Source organism: Meriones unguiculatus, chromosome 1 (assembly GCF_030254825.1).
Source record: "Meriones unguiculatus strain TT.TT164.6M chromosome 1, Bangor_MerUng_6.1, whole genome shotgun sequence".
In the NCBI taxonomy this organism is placed as follows: Eukaryota; Metazoa; Chordata; class Mammalia; order Rodentia; family Muridae; genus Meriones; species Meriones unguiculatus.
Genome location: NC_083349.1, coordinates 4,711,302 through 4,729,748, shown reverse-complemented (window position 1 = coordinate 4,729,748; position 18,447 = coordinate 4,711,302). Strand labels below are relative to the sequence as shown.

Genomic DNA, 18,447 nt, shown 5'->3' with positions numbered 1-18,447 from the left:
CACTGATTAAAGGGGGGCGGGCTGGAGAGATGGCTCAGTGACTAAAAGCACATACCCAGCACCCACATTAAGCAGTGCATAAGCCACCGAAAACTACAATTTCAAGGGATGCAGCATCTTCTCCTGACCTCCAGGGGCACCTACAGAACGCTCCCAGGCACACATACATTGTTGAAATTCCTTCCCAGGAGAAGATGCAAGCAAGGTCTGCCTTCCCTCCAGAGGTTGCAGTGACAAACCAAGGTATAACTCCACTACAGTTCATTCTGGGGAAACCACTTACTGGGTTTCCTTACAAAGCATAGGTGACTTACTTTTAGGGATGTGGGTGTTCCTCCCCCAACAGGCTGCACCTGAAAAACCTCTACCCAGTCCCTATGAAAACTATCCCCTGGTCCTGCTCTAGCCACTCCTTAAGGTCACATGCAGTGAGGCAACATTGCATACAGCAGATGGTAGAAAGCAGCTGGAGTCTCAGGCGAGGGTCTCCTGACTTTCCCCTAGCGTTGGCAAGGGGCCACGGCTGAACTCTCCAGAGGCCAGTGCTTTGGGTTAGAGGACAGCCACACACAAAACCATAATGAAATAAAGAAATAAGGCTTTAAAAACATTAACCTTAAAAATGTTAAAACAAACAAAGAAGGACATGGGACTGAAAAACTCCTAGAAGGTGACTTTATCCATCCCCCCCCCCCAAAAAAAAAAACATCCTCCCAGTGGTCCAGAGGAAGTGAGGGGCTGCACAGTGGGAGGTGAGGGCCTAGACCCTGCGTGTGATCTAGAGACCGGCCTCTGATCACGCAGCTTCAGGACCATGAGGATCTGGGTTTTCTTTTTGTTTTTTACTTACTTTGAAGAACTGGGGCTGGGTTTGGTGGTGCACGTCTTTAATCCCAGCAGTCAGGAAGGCAGAGGCAGGAGGATCCCTGTGAGTTTGAGGCCTGCCTGGTCGACAAAGTGAGTCCAGGACAGCCAAGGCTACTCAGAGAAACTCTGTCTCGAAGAAAACTGGGACTCACAGTCTTACACCAGCTTGGTAAGCACTCCACCAAGGAGCCACGCCCCAAGCCCCTTACTGGGGAATTCTAGGCATGGAACTGGCCATCTTCCTGCCTCAGCCTCCTTAATGCTGGTGCCTAGCTCAGTGTGGGAAATCCTTCAGCCATTTATTTAAATGTGAAATTCAGATATTTAATTTAGCTGTGTTTCACCAAATCACTCTTTACTCGTAGGCACATCAGAGAAACCAAACGAGACCTGCATCCTGATTCCTCCTGCCTCACTCCGGTCTAGGGTTCAGAAGCCAGCAATCTGCAGCCTTTGAATGGCTTACTGCCCCAAAGGGAGCCTTTGATGGTGGAAGAGAAGCATGTACAAGTCGGCAGGCTGACCCCTATCTCAAATTTGCTAGTCTGCGGGTAATCCTGGGACCGGCAAGTGTGGGAGCCAAAGCTAGCTAGTGCAGGTCAGGAAGACAATTTACCTGCTGTGAGTGACCTCTGGTGGTGACATGGAGCAATGACACCCTGGGTGTCCTCCACTATTCCTTAAGCTAACTTAAATCACATCTGCTTCAATTCACCGGCTCATGCCAGGCCAGCCACAGCAGCAACATCTGTAACGTCAGAAGTTCACGGGCCGCGTCAGAAAAAGAAAACGATGTAGAGAATGGCTGCCAGCTCAGCCCGTGGGAGGCAGAGGCAAGAGGGTTGCTGTGGGTTTCATGCCGGCTTGAGCTGCATAGTGAGTTCCAGGCACATAAGGGCCACAGGATGAGACTCTATTTTAGGTGAAGGTGCAGGGGCCGGGAAAACGGGACAGGGGGAGGACACAGCGGGGACGTGGGGACTGGGACAGGGACAAAATTAAAAGGCTCACCGGGTAAAGGCATTTGCCACCAAGACCCACGACCCGAGTTTCATCCCTGGGACTCAGGGGGTGAAAGGAGGGACCTGACTCCCCAAATTTGTGCTCTGACCTCCACATGCATACCTACCAACGCAAAATAAATTTTCGGCAGGGTGTGGTGGCGCATACCTTTGATCCCAGCACTTGAGAGGCAGGAGCAGGCAGATCTCTGTGAGTTTGAGGTCAGCATGGTCTAACAGTGAGTTCCAGGGCAGCCAAGACCCTGCCTTAAAAATAAACAAATGACTGAGAATTGTGAGAAGTACTTATACTTACACTTGCTTTTAAAATAAGTAAAATTAAAGTGAAAACAGTTCCTCAAGGGCTGGGGGTGAGCCTCGGTCGGCAGAGCTAACCACCGTGCTAGAATGTTACACCAAGTGTGGAGACCCAGGCCTGTGAGCCCACTGCTCAGGAGTAGGAGATGGGGTGGCTAGAAGGAGGGCTCAGCTGTAGGAGCATGTACTGCTTTTGTAGAGGGTCTCAGTTCAGTTCCCAGCACTCACACTGAGTGGCTCACAACAGCCTGTAACTCCAGCTCCAGGAGACATGGCACCCCTTCTGACCTCGTGGATACTGCATGTGGGTGTGCACACAAACTCACAAAAGTACACACATACGCTTAAACAATAGTTTTAGTTGGTTAACGTAAGTGGCACATGCCTTTAATGAGCACTCAGGAGGCAGAGGCAGGTAGATCTCTAAGTTCTAACTTCTAGGCCAGCCTGGTCTACAGAGATCCAGGACAGCCAGACTACACAGTTTAGAAACAATGTTTTGGACAGAAAGAAAGAGGGAGGGAGGGAGGGAGGGAGAGAGGGAAGGAAGGAAGGAAGGAAGGAAGGAAGGAAGGAAGGAAGGAAGGTGTAAATGAAAATAAACATTTTTTAACTCAAAAAGGTGACATTAGTTCTATGGATTATTCAAATACATCATGTTCAGAACATTGCTATTGTAATCATTAGATTTATACAATAACCAAGAAAGAGATTGTCATAACTACTTTTAAACAATTATTTATTAAAATTATGGGTATGTGGGTGTCAGTGTGCATGTGGGTGTAGTGCCCAGAAAGACCGGAAGAGGGCATTAGATTCCCTGCAACTGGAGCCACTGTGTGCTGCTGGGAACCAAACTCAGATCCCTCTGCAAAATTAGCTGGTGCTTTTTTTTGGGGGGGGGGTTTCACTGTGTAGCCTTGGCTGTCCTGGAGTCACTTTGTAGACCAGGCTGGCCTCGAACTCACAGAGATCCACCAGCCTCTGCCTCCTGAGTGCTAGGATTAAAGCTGTGCACCACCACGCCTGGTCATTATTATTGCTGCTGTTGTTGTTATTTCTCATATATTACATCCTGACTGCAGTTGCCCCTCCCTCCTCTCCTCCCAGACCCTCTCTTCACCTACCCTGTCTCCCAGATCCACCCCTTCTCTGTTTCCCTTCAGAAAAGGGCTAGCAGACAGAAGAATCATGGACCCAGCTGGTGCTCTCAACCACTGAGCCCTAACGTTCACTGGTAACATTTTTTAAAATTGCATGTTTATGACATGGTGAATATGTGGTCAGAGAGAAATGTCACAGTCAGTTCTTCCTTTCATGGTGTGTGGGTCCTGGGACTTGAACTCGGGTCTCAGGCTTAAGTGTTGTAAATCAGGTGCTCGCCAGCCTGCCTTTCAGCAACGCAGGGCCAGCATCTTACGCCATCACCCGTTGCTGCCAGGTGCAGCATGTCTCCACTGTCCCTACAAGTGCTCTCCTGTGCAACCCGCACATCCTTTAAAAGGTCTCTCTGTGTCTCAGTCTCTCTGTCTGTCCTGTCCCCGCTCCTGGACAGCTTTCGCTGTCTCCTCCCTCTTGTGTTAAGTCTGTTGTGTGGTGTGGTCTCTTAGCAACACACGTTGGCCAGGACCTGCCAAGGTACCTTTCTCTACTTGTCCTAAGATTGAGGACCTGCTGATGTAGGAATATCAGATAGGAGTAATAGAAGAAAAGGGTAGATTATTGAGTCTGCTCTTCAGCTATAGAACCATTGTTATTCTCAAACACGTTTGATACGTTGGCATAGATTATTCTATGTTGACACGAAATCATGGCTACCTTTAAAACATCGGTACAGAGATTTTATATATTGACACAAATTCTAAGTTATTTTTGATACACATATGTATATGTTGTAGCTCTTATATAAGGTATTGGGCCTTTTTGCTTATTTATAGTTGCAAGGTTTGTTAGTACTTAGGCACCTGCTTCTGAGCTGCCTCGCAACCTGTGATGTTATCATGGCCAGCCAGGTGGCCACACGTGGAAGGCCTGGTTACCTTGCCCTTTAAAGGGAGCAACCCAACATGTGTTTCTCTCTTGCTCCTCTTCCTCCCTCTTGCCCTCTCTTGCCTTCTCGCCCTCTCCCCTTTATCGGGGTGCCCCCTCTCTCTTTTCCTCCATCATGTCCTGCTCTCCCTTCTCTCTCTTTCTTCATCTCCATGGAATAAACCTCTTCCATATAAAATCTGGTGTGCTCCTGATTGTCATTATTTAATAGGTCCCATCAAGGTTTACTTCCAGTCCTTTAACAAGCTGCTGTTACAACTGTTAGGATAATTTTAAAAATACAGATTCACAGTCAGTAGTTTTGTCAGATACTAGTCTAGTCTGTCACAAACACACATCCTAGGTTAAACAGATAATGAAATAGCTAGAAATAAGCAACATTTGCTTGTTCAGGTTCAGGACAGACAGATAATGATTAAACGCTATGTAGATGTATCTAGCTAGATAGATGTCTTCAAAAACCTCAGAGACCTACTGAATATGGCATTTAAAGATTTTTTTATTATTTTAAGTCTTTTCTGGCAATAAGACATGGACAGCACCCTTTTAGACTTGAAAGACAGTGATGAGCATTGAAGATTCTCCATTAGGAGATGGCTTCAAAAGCTACAAGCTAGCTGCAACAAGCTAGCCCTGGACAAAAAAAAAAAAAAAGTCCTCCCTTCACTGCAAACAGAATGCTGTCCAAAATGGGCAAAACTTGAACGGAGGTGGGGAAGGAAACTGCCAAGCTCTGCCAAGACAGGGTAGACAATCATTCATAGTTCCTGCTTCACAAATATGTCTGCCAGATATACTGGGCCAGAAGACTGAAGGTTGATGCAGCAACGTTGTAGAGGTAATTTGGGTGCCTGTCCAAACAGCCTCCTGCCTGTCGATTGTTATTATTGGAAGCTGCTTACCAGCACCTCCTACATACTTAGGCAATATTTTCCTTCTCAAGTCTGATGGGGTTGAAGACTAGACAGTTACAGTCTTGCAATTAAGATTAGTTGTTTAGGGGCCTGAGTTGGGTTCCCAGCAACCACATCTATACTGAGATCTGGTGCCCTCTTCTGGCATGCAGGTGTACATGCAGACAGAGCTCTCATATATGTGAAATAATTAAATATTATCTTTAAAAAAGATTATTTGGTTAGGTCTAAAAAGATGTTCTTATATTGGTAAATTAGGATAGGTAATAGAATACTTTCTCCTAAGTTACCAAATGCATATGGACTGGACATTGCTTGTGAATGTAAAGCTTACCTAATAGTTTTCACAGTTGTTTGTATATTGGTTTATTATTTTGTTTGTTTGGTTTTTGAGACAGGGTTTCTCTGTGTAGTCTTGGCTGTCCTGGAACTCACTATGTGGACAAGGCTGGCCTAGAACTCGCAGAAGTCTGTCTCTGTCTCCATAGTGCTGGGATTAGAGGCGTGTACCACCACACCTGGCCTCAAAACTTAAAAATATTTTTTTAAGAGAGAAAGAGGGGGAAGAAAGAGAAGTGAGGAGGAAGGAAGGCAAGAAAATCTGTTGGACTGGTGAATTAGATGACAGCAGGCTTTGCGGGATCTAGAACAGCACCCAACAGGTGTTAAGTGACTGAATTCCAGAGCCCAGGATACACCTCCTCGGAGCCTTCTGGCTCCTCCCTTGTGACGTCACAAAGCCCCCACCATGCCTTTGGCCTTGGCCCTGGTGCTTCTCTGGGGGCTGGGCGGCCCCGGGGGCTGGGGCTGCCTGCAGTGCGACCGGTCGGTGTTAAATGCTCTCGGCCGGCTGCGCTTGGCCATCTTCCACAACGACTTCCACGTGGCAGGGCTGCGGGCGCGCGCGCGGGCCGTGCTGTTGGGCATGGAGGGGCCTTTCTTCGGGGACTACGCGAAGAACGCCTTCGTCGGGAAAGTGGGTGTGTGCTTGGGTGCGCTGGGGAGAGGCCGGGGAGGGGCCTCTGGCGTGACGCGGCCTCCCTTACGGTCTGCAGGCTTGGATCAACTGGAAAATGTGGCCACGTCCTTCAAAAACCGGACGCAGCACATAGACGTTAAGTCTCTGACAGGTGGGAGACCCCACAGCCAGCCCCTGGCCTCCCTTTCAGCACTCCCACGCTTCCACCCTAGGGAGCTAACACGGCCGTGTCCTGGCTGTGAGGGTCTGGCAGACGGTAGGGAGGGAAGCTGAGGGTCAGAGAGGACAGGGGAGCAGTCCAAAGTCCCCCAGAGTTGAAGAGGCGTGCGGGACACGCCCATCTCTGCAACGCCATCACAGGGCGTGCTTGACCTCGCCTCTCTGTTTTCCTGTAACAATAATCCAATAGTAATGTAACTTCCCCCATTGAGTCTACCGGTGCCATCCTAGTAACTCTGGAAGCTGAGGCCATAATGGTGAATCCCATCTCACCGAGTGAGTTCCATGCCAGCCTCCCGGTTCTTGGAAGGCTGATAAGCAGCTGTTTCCATGTGCTGGAGTCACCCGGAGCAGCTGTTCTTCAAGCACATACAGGGGGTGCAAAAGTGCACGTATTTTTAAGTCTCAAATGCCTGAGAGCCTTCTAGAATTCAGACTCTTTCTGGACACTCAGCGGGTCAGTTTTGCAAAGAACCGAAATGAAAACCTCTAAAATCTGGAGCACTTTATGTGTATGGGTGTTTTTCCTGCATGTCGTACGCACCACATACATGCATGCATGCAGTACCTGTGGGGATCAGAGAGGGCATCAGATCCCCCAGAGCTGGAGTCCCAGTGTCACAATTCAAGCGCTGGGGACTGAACCCGGGTCCTTTGCAGGAGCAGCCAGTGCTCTTAACCACTGAGCCATCTCTGCAGCCCCATTTACTCATTCTGTAAGTGGTTCAAGGCTCAAGGGGCCCCGGCACCGACGAGCATCTGTTCCCTCCTCAGACAGTTCTCTGCTGGAAGAGCTGGTGAGCCTCAGGGAGCATGGCATCATGGAACTAAAGAAGGCGCTCAAAGCCTATGAAGCAAAAGGTGCTGCTCCTCCCCTCCCCTCGCTCCCTGGCCTCCCCAAAGCTCTCCTCTGCAACTTCCAGCATGCCCATCTTGCCAACGTTCCTTCCTGTCCTTCCCCAGATCTGCCCTCCCTCCCTCCCTCCCTCCCTCCCTCCTCCATTAAATTGTCAAGCCGTGTCCACATGTCACTCACATCAGCTCTCTTCTCTTTCAGCCTGTGACTACAAAACTTGTGGTGAGTTCTGTTTTTCCTGTCCAACCCTCACCCTCCCGCACCTGTCCCTGTTCCTCCTAAACCAACCTCAGGGCCACAAAACCATGAACTTTGTCATCAAGGGAGGATGGTTTGCTGTGCGTGTATGTATGTATGTATGTGTGCATGTGTGTGCACATGTATGTACATGCCTGTGAGGTTCGAATGACTGCATGCCTATGTGTGTGTGCATGCATGCATTCGTATGTGCGTGCCTGCATGTGTGTGTGTGAATGCACACCTTTGGAAGCCAGAGGGACAATCTTGGGTTTGATGCCCAGGAACCAACCAGTATGTTATTTTTAGTTATTTTTTAAAATTTGTATGTTAGAGTGCTTACATGCCTGTATGTCTGTGCACTGCATGTGTGCAGTGTCCATGGAGGCCAGAAGAGCTCATCAGATCCCCAGGAGCTGCAGTTATAGGTGGGTGTGAGCCACCGTGTGGGCACTGGGATCTGAGAATAGGAAGTGCTTTAACTGCGGAGCCATCGCTCCAGCCCCACCTTGGTTCTGAGACTGGGCTCAGCGTCAAGAAGCTCGCTGATTCGGCTGGCTGGCCGGTGAGCCCGGGATGTCCCTGTCTCTGCCTCTTCACCACATCCCAACTTTCCTGTTCTAGAGGTTGATCTTGGGTCTTCCTGCTCACAAGGCAAGCGTCATATCCACTGAGCTGTCTCTGCCTCCTCCCCCCATTGCCTCTTTTTTTGATACACGGCCTCACTCCGTAACTCCCACTGACCCGGAGTTCATGGCAGTCCTGCCTGCCTCAGCCTTAACTGGTATTTCACCAGTCACGATCCAACCCTCAAGACTCGTTTTGAGTCTTTTTTGTTTGTTGTTTGTTTGAGACAGGGTTTCTCTGTGTAGCTAGCTGTTCTGAACTCACTCTGTAGGCCAGGCCAGCCTCAAACTCACAGAGATCCTCCTGCCTCTGCTTTCCAGGTGCTGGGATTACAGGCGTGCCCCCCCCCCACCAGGCTTGCTGTTTTGTTTGGTTGGTTTCTTACATCTTGTTTTATCAGGATGTGTGTGTGTGCAGGGTACACATGTGGAGGTCAGAAGATGACTTATGGTAGCTGGCTCTCTCCTCCTTCCCTATGGGTCCCTGGGATTGAACTCAGGCCACCAGTCTTGGTAGTAGCAAGCAACTTTACTAGCTGTGCCATCTCACTGGCCCCTAAAGATTTGCTTTTTGAGGGCTTGTGAAAATGGTTACAACCTGTGTACTTGAGCACCCTAGGGTGTGTGGCATGGATATGTAAGCCCCACATCTCAATGGCTCCACATGATAGGTGCTTCTCTTCTGGCTGCCTCCCACAGGGAGTCGTGGTGAGCATCCCACTTCCTCTGCCCCCATGCTGACCATTTGCACTGGCCTCTGAGACTAGGGAATGACACCTGGAAACACACGCTTCCTTTTCGTTTGATTCAATATAAAACATGCGGGTGCAACTCACTGCAAAGGGCCCCTGGGGAATGTCTTCCTGTGTGCACAGGAAGAGGAGGGGCCAGGTGAATCTGCGCCATGCCTGCCTTTGCCAGAGGAGACTCCAAGACCAGAAAGTAGCAGATCCAAAACTGAATAAGTGTTGAGGCTGATGAGGCAGCTCAGGGGTAAAGGTGCTTGCTACCATGCTTGTCACCCCAAGGACCCACAGACTGCACAAGAACAAACCCCTGTGAGTTGTCCTCTAACCTCCATTCATGTGTGTAAGTATGTGCATGCACACACACAGGAAATACATAAAATGTTAAATGGCAGAGACAAAAAGAACATTTGGTTAAGTGTCTACAAATGGGAAGAAGTGGTGGCCCAGATCTACCATAGAAGTTACTGAGGGAGGCTGTGGCAAGAAAAATCACAAGTTCAAGGCCAGCGTGGGTAACTTAGCAAAATTCTGTCTCAGGGTTTAAAAAAGTGCAGTGTAGACCACTGGTAAAGCCTCTGTCTAGAAGCCCCAGTGAAGGGCTGGGGTGTGGCTCAGTAGTAGAGCATCTGCCTAGAATCCCCCAGTGAAGGGCTGTGTTGGGGTGTGGCTCAGTTAGATGCCCTGCCTAATACTCAAGACCCTGAGTTCAATCCTTACCCCACTCCCAAATACCCTATGGTCAAACATTGGCGTCTTCTGGCCTATAGAAGTTTTCTCTAATTCTTCTATGGTAGAAAAACCATTTCTCACACGAGCTGCCTGTGTTTGCTTCACCTGCTGTGCTGGGTGGTGGCGCCACCAACATTCAGAGGCCCAGCGGACCCTGCCTCCTCCTCCCCTGTTCCCTCCTTGCTCTCACCAGTTCTTGGGGTCTGTTTTCTCCATGTCTCCCTTCCCCCATCCAGGCTCACTCAAAGAGGAAGTCCTAGACTGTTTACAGTGCAAGAAAATCCCCGCCAAATGTGTCAAAGAAAAGTTTTGCTTTGGTAAGCTGTGGGTTTGGGAAAGGCAGTGGTGACGTGTGAGAGATGTTCATGTCCCTGTGCAGGTGGTTTCAAGGCTCCTCACCATCCTTGTCCCTGTGGAGGTGGGTTCCAAGATTTCCCGAGAGCATTTGAAAGGCTGAGGCAGGAGGAGTTCAAGGCCAGTCTGAGCTACATGGCACCTACCTGTAGCCCCCCACCACTTGGGCAGGGGATAGTGGGAGAAAAAGAAATAGATTTGTGGAACTCACTGGCCAGCCTGGATGAATTCACAAGTACACACAGTTAAAATATATTTTAAGGACTGGCAAGATGACTCATTGGAAAGAGCACTGACTCCTCTTCCAGAGGACCCAGGTTTTGTTCCCAGCTCCCACATGGCAGCCCACATGTCTGTAATTCCAGATCTAGATGATCTGTCATTGTTCCTGGCAGCTGAAGGCAACCACATGCATGTCACAGACCCACCAAGACACATACTTTTAAATATACATCCTATCTCAGAAAGCAAAGTTTATGTTGAGATGTCCTTATATGTGAAAAGCATAGAAAGACCGACTCAGACAGCCATTCAACAATTGCGCACATACCTGTATCCTTACAGCAGAGACTAGTGCAAAGCCTCGCCCTCCTGGCCATCGTACCTGCTAGTCCTGAGCTCTGTCGCTGTTCTCCTCCTTCCCTTCAGGTCTCAAAGCTCTGTCTTCAAAGGGGCCTCTCGGTGACACTTCCTAAAATATCACTCTCCGTCAAACTCTGCCTACACTCACGATTTCTCAACTGTACTCATGATTCCATTTCAGTTTTTGTCATAGATTTTATTCTGTTTTTATGATTTGTTCTTCCTGGAGTTAGAGTTGTGACCCACCACGTGGGAGCTGGGAATCAAACCAGGTCCTCAGGACCAGCAGCCGTGTTCCCACACGTCCACCAAGCTGTCTCTCTAGCCTCTCGACCTTTTTTTTTTTTTTTTTTTTGGCCAGAGTATTTTGGCTTTGTCTATTTCTGTGAAAAGACGCCATGACCATGGGAACTCTTAAAAAGAAAGAATTTAATTGGGCCTTGCCTAACGTTTCAGGGGTTTAGTTAATTAGCATCATTTAGGCCATTTTCATTTCATCACATTGTACTCCGTAGCCCCAGAGGCTTGAAGACATATCATAATGCAAAATACATTTAGTCCAATATCAAAAGTCCCCTATCACAGCCTCAACACTGTTTAAAAGCTCAAAGTCTCTTCTGAGACTCATATAATCTCTTAACCGTAGCTCCCTGTAAAATCAAAATAAAAAAGCAGATCACATAACATTTTTCAACACACAGTGGCACAGGATTGCTATGCCAAATGGAAGGAAAAGAAGCATAGTGGAAAAATACTGGGCTAAAGAAAGACCAAACCTAGCTAGGCAAACTCCAAACTCTGCATCATCATGTCTCTTCAAATCTCCAGCTCACTTCATCTTTGTTGACTGCAACACACCTCCTTCAGTTCTGTTCTCTGCTAGCAGCTTTCCTCGGCAGATTTTCTACGGCTCTCACGTCTACAACATCTTGGGGTCTCCAAAGCAATCTCAGGCTTCACCTTCACAGCTTCACACAATGGCCTCTCTGGGCCCCCATGCTGGGACACCCCTGCCACACACTGGCCTCAGCAGGTTTTCTTAGTCACAGGAGGAGACTCCATAACACCTTTCTTCTATCTGTGACTCTAAAGCCAGAACAACTGTGGCCACAGCTGCCAAATTGTGCTGCTTGCCAGGGCTTGCTGGGGCTGGAACCTGGACCCCTCTTTTAAATACATTTTCAACAGATAAAGTTTCCCTCACTGCATAAGCTTTTCCTTAATTCCATTTCACAAGTTGGAAGCGTAGCTAGGTGAGGTTTTTTTCCTCTGAGTCTCCACTCCCTGTATATAGCATCAGCCTTTTTAAGCTTTTTATTTCTTTGAGCACTGTGCTTAGCTCTATTACACTTCTCTGTGCTTCTTTTTTCCTCAAACTGTACATTTTCTGTTTTTCCTTGCTCAGCTTGCTCCTTTTCATCTTCATCGTAGATTTGCATAAGAGTGGCCACTAGGACACAGTCCATACTGGGCTGTCTGGAAATCTCCCTTGCCAAACACCATTAATTCAGAACTCTTCAGCTTAGCCTCAGGCAGATTTTTTGGACAGGAGCAGAAAGTAGCCACATTCTTTGCCAAAATACCACAAGGCTGGTCTCTAGGACACATCCTAGCATTCTTTCCTGCTGAGATCTCCTGAGCCAGGCCATCCTAATCTACGTTGTGTTCAGCACCATGTGTCTCCCACTCCCACTAGGATGGCCCGCTAAGCCCCATAAAGCGGCACCTAATCCAGCGTCCCGAAGCCCACGTTCCACCGTCAAGCAGCATGGTCCGGCCTGTCATAGGAATATCCTGCTCCCTGGTACCAACTTCTGGCTTAGTGTTCTATTGCTGTAAGAGACACCGTGACCACAGCAACTCTTATAAAAGAAGGCATTTAATTGGGGCTGGCGTACAATTTCAGCGGTTTAGCCAGTCAGACATGGTGCAGGAGAAGGACCTGCGAGTTCTGCACCCTGATCCACAGGCAGCAAGAAGAGACACTCTGGTCTTGGAACAGGCTTTTTGAAACCTCAAAGCCCACCCCCTTCAGACAGTGCCGCTCCTATGACCCTACGGGGGCCGTTCTCCTTCAAACCACCACTTACTTTTAAAAAACCACAGCTATTCACCTGCTCCCATACAGAACATGTGGCTCTAATGACGATTTCTTCTGTAACCACAGTGGTCTCTTGATAGCCAATAAGGTCCCTGTGTGCGTGTGTGTCATGTGGCTGTGGAGAGGAACGTGCAGAGGCCAGAGGACACACGAGGTGTTCTCTCTCTGTCTCTGCCTCTCTCTCCAAATGCTCCCTTGAGAGAGGGGTCTCTTGCTGAATCTGGCACCAGACTGCTGTCCAACACACTCCAGCAATCCTCCCGCCTTCACCTCCCACAGCCCTGGGTGTAGAGGTGCGTGTGTGTGTGTGTGTGTGTGTGTGTAACTATTACTCAGGTTTTCACATGGGTTCTGAGGTTTAAACTCAGGTGCTTGTGAAGTCAGCATTACCTCCCCACTGGGCTATGTCTCAGCAACAGCAGATAATTTCATGCCTGCCCATCAGTGCCCCTAAATGAATCTTTTCTATGGCTGATTTATTCCAATTAGGACCCAACAAAAGTAGTCACCTGCTAATTTTGGTTTTTGTTTGTTTGTCTGGTTGGTTGGTTGGTTGTTGTTGTGTTTTCCTAATTTCTTTTTTTCTTTTTTTTTTCTTTTTTTCATTTCGGGTTTTGATTATTTTTGAGACAAGATTTCTCTATGTAGCCCTGGCTGTCCTAGAACTTGCTGTGTGCCAGGCTGGGCCATAGTATTTGCCAAGGGCAAATGGCACCTGGGAGCCTGATTCGTGGTGCTGGGTGGTGAGGAAGCTGAACAGGTGGGTGGAGGAGGGTACAGAGGGCCGTGGTGTGAAGCTGAGTTCCGCCTCCCCCGTCAAGTGGATCAGCAGCCCCGCATGGCTCTAAAGTTCCAGCCTGACGACAAACTGAGGAACATGGTGTTGATCGGCGACCTGGTGTCTGTGTTACTGGCTATCCTGTTGTTCTTGGCCATCCTGATTGCGTGAGTCACCCCTAGCCCCTATGTCCCCTGAGTTCCTCATATATGGATACCAGCCGGGTGTGGTGGTCCAGTGCTGAGACCCCAGCACTTGGGAGACTTGAGGCAGGAGGATGGCTATAAGTTCAAGACTTGTCTGAGCTACATAGCAGGATGCTATCTCAGAAGGTGTGGGGGAGGGTGAGATGTGGCTCAGTTGGTAGGGTATTTGCCTACTATGCTCAGCATCATGGATTTGATCCCCAGAATTAGATAAATCAGGTATGGTGTCACACACTTGTTATCACAGCAAGTGGGAGGCGGAGGCAGGAGGGTCAAAAGTTCAAGGTCATCCCTGGCTAAATAGTGAGCTTGAGGCCAACCTGAGCTATGTGAGACCCCATCTCAAAAAAAGAGAAACGAGGCAGGAAAAGTGAGACAGGAAGGAAGGAAGAACAAAATTGACGTCATCCTCCCCCTTCAACCCTATCACTATGTGCTTCAGTCCCCCTCCACTTTTTTCTTTTGTGTCTCCTTCCTTTGCCTTCTTTTTAAAGACATTTTGTTTTTTCAAGATATGGCTTCACTGTGTAACCCTGGCTGTCCTAGAGCTCACTTTGTAGACCAGGCTGCCTTTGAACAGATCTGTCTGCCTCTGCCTCCTGAGTGCTGGGATTAACACTGTGTGCCGCCACCGCTACTGCTGCCACCACCACCAGCCAGACATTGTTTTTAACTATGTATACATGTGTATGTCTTCGTGCGGAGTGTGTGCAGGTGAGTGCAGAGCCCACAGAGGCCAGAAGAGGGCATAGGGATTCCCTTGAGCTGGAGCAGAAGTAGTTGTGAGTCACTGTGTAGGCACTTGGGTTTTCTGGAAGAGTGGTAAGTGCGCTGAGCCCCAGCCTTGCTGTCCTCCTCTTTCCATACTTTTCTCTCCCCTCCCTGAATCTCTCATTTTCTTTTTCCCTGACTCTAAGTTACAAAGCTACAGGGGACACCAGGTTTATTCCCTGTCTTTGTGTGTCCCTTCTTCCATTTAAAAAAAAAAAAAGGAGGAAAGGATGAGGAAGAGGAGAAGAGGAAGAGGAGGAGGAGGAGGAGGAGGAAAAGGAGGAAGGCATAATAGCTGAGCATAGTGGCGCACATCTTTGATCTCAGCACTCAGGAGGCAGAGGCAGGGGGATCTCTGAGAGATGTTAAGGCTAGCCTGGGCTACATTGTGAGTTCCAGGACAACCAGAGATACATAGTGAAACCCTGTCTGAAAAAAAAAAGTGAATGTGCTGATCAAAACCAAGGTTTGTCCTTAGCTGGCTTGTTATTATATCCTTATTATATATATTATATATTATTATATGGTATATATTATATCTTCACCAACATTGTCACTGATATATTCATTCACTAAACTTTTTTGAGACAGAACACTGTGTAAACTTGGTAGGTCTGGAGCTCACTCTATAGACCAGGCTGGCCTCCAAATCACAGAGCTCCACCTGCCTCTGCCTCTCCAGCACTGGGAATAAAAGCAAATGCCACTGTTATTTTTTGAGACAGGATCTCATGTACTGGGCTAATCTGAAACTCCTCATTGTAAGGTTATGGGACATATTAAATAAAGACGATCAGGCATACAACAGATCTTCTATATGAAAGTGGTTTATTAGGTGGATATAAAGAGAGAGAGAGAAGGGAGAGCAGGGCATGATGGAGGGAAAGAGAGAGAGGAAAAGAGAGAGAAGGGGGTGTCCTATAGAGAAAGGAGAGAAGGCCAAGAGACCAACAGAGAAGAGGCCAGGAGCAAGAGAGACCAAGAGAGAAAGGACCAAGAGAGAGACCACATGGCCGGCTGGTCCCTTAAAGGGGCAAAGTAACCACGCCTTCCAGGTGTAGCCGTCTGGCTGGCAACACATGATGACATCACAAGTTGCTAGGCAACCCAGAAGCAGGTTTGGTTCCAAAATCCTAACACTCATCTTGTGCCTCAGATTTCTCAGTGCTGGGATGACAAGTATTACCCTGGCATTAATAAGGAAACTTAATAGCTCATGGTACATTGCCAGGGTACACAGGAAGGGTAATATCTACCTATGACATTACTTAGAGCCATAGAAATTTGTTCTTGGGAGGGCTGGGACCCCTGCCTAAAATCCCCCAGTGAGGGTCTGGTGCCATGGTTCAGTGGTAGAGCATTTGAGTAGCATCCTGAGGCCTATGTTCAAATCCCATCCCTTGAGGTTATTATCTGTTGCTGTCTAGATAGCTCAGTGGATAAAGCCTGATAACCTGAGTTGTCTCTCCAGGACTCTCGTAGTGGAAAGAGAATATTGGCTTCCACACCTCCACTGACCTCTTCCAGAAAACCCACACACATGTCACGGCATCCACAAACACACATAAATAAATAAATGTAAAAGCATGTAAAGGACTGAATTTGTAGGTCAGACACCCTATCAGCAAGGGAGACCCTGTGGGTGGGTTGCTTGTCCCACAGCTGTCTCTCAGCTGCCTTTAGCTGCTGGCAGTGCTGGACGTTCCTTAGCTTGTATCTTCTGGCCAATCTTCGCCTCTGACTTCATGTAACTGGAGTCCTGGGCCAGAAGCTGCTCTCCTCCAAGGGGAGCAAACGGGAATCCTTGGTGAGCAGGAAGTGAGGCATTCTCATCCCGGTGACCATGTTGGGAAGATGAAATTAAAGTGCTGCAGCCACAATTTAGTGACTAGAGATTTGCATTTAAACAGTGGGGGACCTGGGGTATGGGTAGGGCCAAGAGCAGGTCCTGTCAAGGTGTGGTTGGCTGGGTCATTGGTCTCAGGCCTGCTTCTTCAAGGCGGTGTGTGGGAGGGAACAAGCCTGCTCCCATGAGATCACCGCTGTTAGTGAGATCATCTCAGGACGAGCTGTTTTTATTTTCATGTGTATAAGGTTTTTGCCTGCATGTAAATTTGTACACCATATGCCTGCCTAGCGCCCCGGAAGAGGGCACTGGGTCTCCTGGGACTGGAGTTACAAATGGTTGTGATTCGACATATAGGTGGATCGAGTTAATCCTGGGTGACGTTAATGCCCCTAACCCCTTAGCCATCTCTCCAGTGCACCCATCCCTGCCATCTTCCTGTTTTCCAAGGTGACCAAGGCTCAGGACAATGACCAAGAGACCAAGAGACCGGCTGGTGTGGGCCGGGGCTGTAAACAGCCAGCAGTAAGGCATCTCAGTTACCCTTAGCTTTGTTTCTTCAGTTTGTCAGTGAGAGAGAGGCTGCTCTGACCAGGTTCCCGGTAAACAATTCCTGCAATTCCTTTATGTGCACAGGAAAGCAGGTAAACAAGAGAGATGATGAAAGCTGACGGCAGAGATGCCAGCCAGGCTTTCATCTTACTTTTTGTTTTGTTCTCTTTGATTTTTTTTTTTAGACAGGGTCTCATATAGCCCAGGCTGGTCTCAGACTCATGGTGTAGCCGAGAATGACCTGAAACTCCTGAGGCCCCTGCCTCCACCTTCAGTGCAGGGTTTGCAGGTGTACACTCCCACTATCTCCTCTGGTGCTGGGGCTTCTGTGTACCACAGAGCGCCTTACCCCCCAAGTCCCTTCCCAGCCTCACTTGGCCGTTCCTTTGGGCCCCACCGAGCGGCATCTAAGTTCGCATTCATCGGGTAGGCGTGTTGTTTTCCCAGGCACAGTGACGCCATGCCTTTCTCGCAGAATGACACCGGGGTTTGGATATAGGCGGAACCTGAACCCACAAAGACTGTTTCCAAATACAGCCACTTAGACGGGAGCTGGGCAGTGGGAAAATGGGTACATAACTTTGGCGGGGGTGTGCTGTCCATTCAGTCATTGTACTTTTTTTCTGTTCTTTTGTCATTTCTCCTGTCCATCTTTCTTGCTCCTGGTTCCCTTGATTCCACATTCTCCCAGGCCTGACCTGAAACTAATGATATCTCTGGCTGAGCCCCTGGTATCTATCTATCTATCTATCTATCTATCTATCTCAATCATGTGTGTCTGAAGGGTAGGCATGTGCATGCCAAGACAGGCATGTGGAGATCAGAGGATAACTTTTTTTTTTTCTGAGACAGGGTTTCTCTGTATAGCCTTGGCTGTCCTGGACTTGCTTTGTAGACCTCACTGGCCTCGGACTCACAAAGATCCACCTGCCTCTGCCTTCCTAAGTGCTGCAATTACAGGTGTGGGCACTTCGCCCAACTCACAGGACAACTCTTTAGAGTCTGTTCTTACTGTCAGCCATGTGGGCCCTGAGGACCAGATCCAGACTGGCGAGCTTGTTGGCAGCTTTCTTTACCTTCTGAGCCATCTCACAATCCAAGTGTTTGGATTTCTTGAGACATGGTCTCATTCCATAATCAAGGCTAGCCTGGAACTCAGGATAATCTTCCTGTGTTAGCTTCCCAAGTGCTTTGATCACAGACATGTCCACCTGCCCCCTTTAACCTTCCTCTTTTTCCTTCTGACCAGGGCTGGTACATACAGACAAAACCGGAAACTCCTGCTCAAGTAGGCCAGTGACTTTGGTGTTTGTAAAAGTAAAATAAATTTAATAAAATCTGTAATGAATTCTTGAATGTCCGTCCATTCCCTGTGGACACTGGCCCTTTGGTCTTTCTGGTGCTCTGCGTGTCTACAGTTCTGGACACCTAACATACTGCCTAGTGTGTTATGCAAGCATTTCACCTCTGAGCTGCACGCGCAGCTCTTTTTAACCTTTTTTTTGGTGGGGCTGGTTTTTTGTTGTTGTTGTTTTTAGACAGAATGTGACGGTTAGTGTTGTCAACCTGACAGAATCCAGAATGCCTCGAGGACAGGTGTTATCTTAAGTGTATAACCTGAGGTGTGAAGAATTGCCCACTGCGGGTAGCAGGCACCGCCCCCTGGATGAGCTCCCGGACTGTGTAAGTGGAGAAAAGAGCTGAGCAGCAGCA

General features: G+C 48.5%; 1 protein-coding gene across 2 annotated transcripts; it reads left to right on the top strand.

The window, feature by feature from the left end:
• The first annotated feature begins 5,897 nt into the window (after nucleotides 1–5,897).
• Izumo2 (IZUMO family member 2) lies at nucleotides 5,898–18,051 on the top strand. Of its 2 annotated transcripts, XM_060388449.1 has the most exons (7): nucleotides 5,898–6,129; nucleotides 6,205–6,279; nucleotides 7,122–7,208; nucleotides 7,405–7,425; nucleotides 9,781–9,861; nucleotides 13,403–13,526; nucleotides 17,984–18,051. In XM_060388449.1, the coding sequence occupies exons 1-7, from the start codon at nucleotides 5,898–5,900 to the stop codon at nucleotides 18,024–18,026; spliced, it is 663 nt and encodes a 220-aa protein (XP_060244432.1). In that variant the 3' UTR covers nucleotides 18,027–18,051. The 2 variants fall into 2 exon arrangements, with proteins under 2 accessions (XP_060244432.1, XP_060244417.1); XM_060388434.1 differs by lacking the exon at nucleotides 6,205–6,279.
• The last annotated feature ends 396 nt before the right edge of the window (nucleotides 18,052–18,447 follow it).

Coding starts and splice junctions, on each gene's coding strand:
- Izumo2 (XM_060388449.1), top strand. CDS start 5,898: ATGCCTTTGGCCTTGGCCCTGGTGCTTCTCTGGGGGCTGGGCGGCCCC. Junction 7,209..7,404: donor CAAAGCCTATGAAGCAAAAG/GTGCTGCTCCTC, acceptor CTTCTCTTTCAG/CCTGTGACTACAAAACTTGT. Junction 7,426..9,780: donor CTGTGACTACAAAACTTGTG/GTGAGTTCTGTT, acceptor TCCCCCATCCAG/GCTCACTCAAAGAGGAAGTC.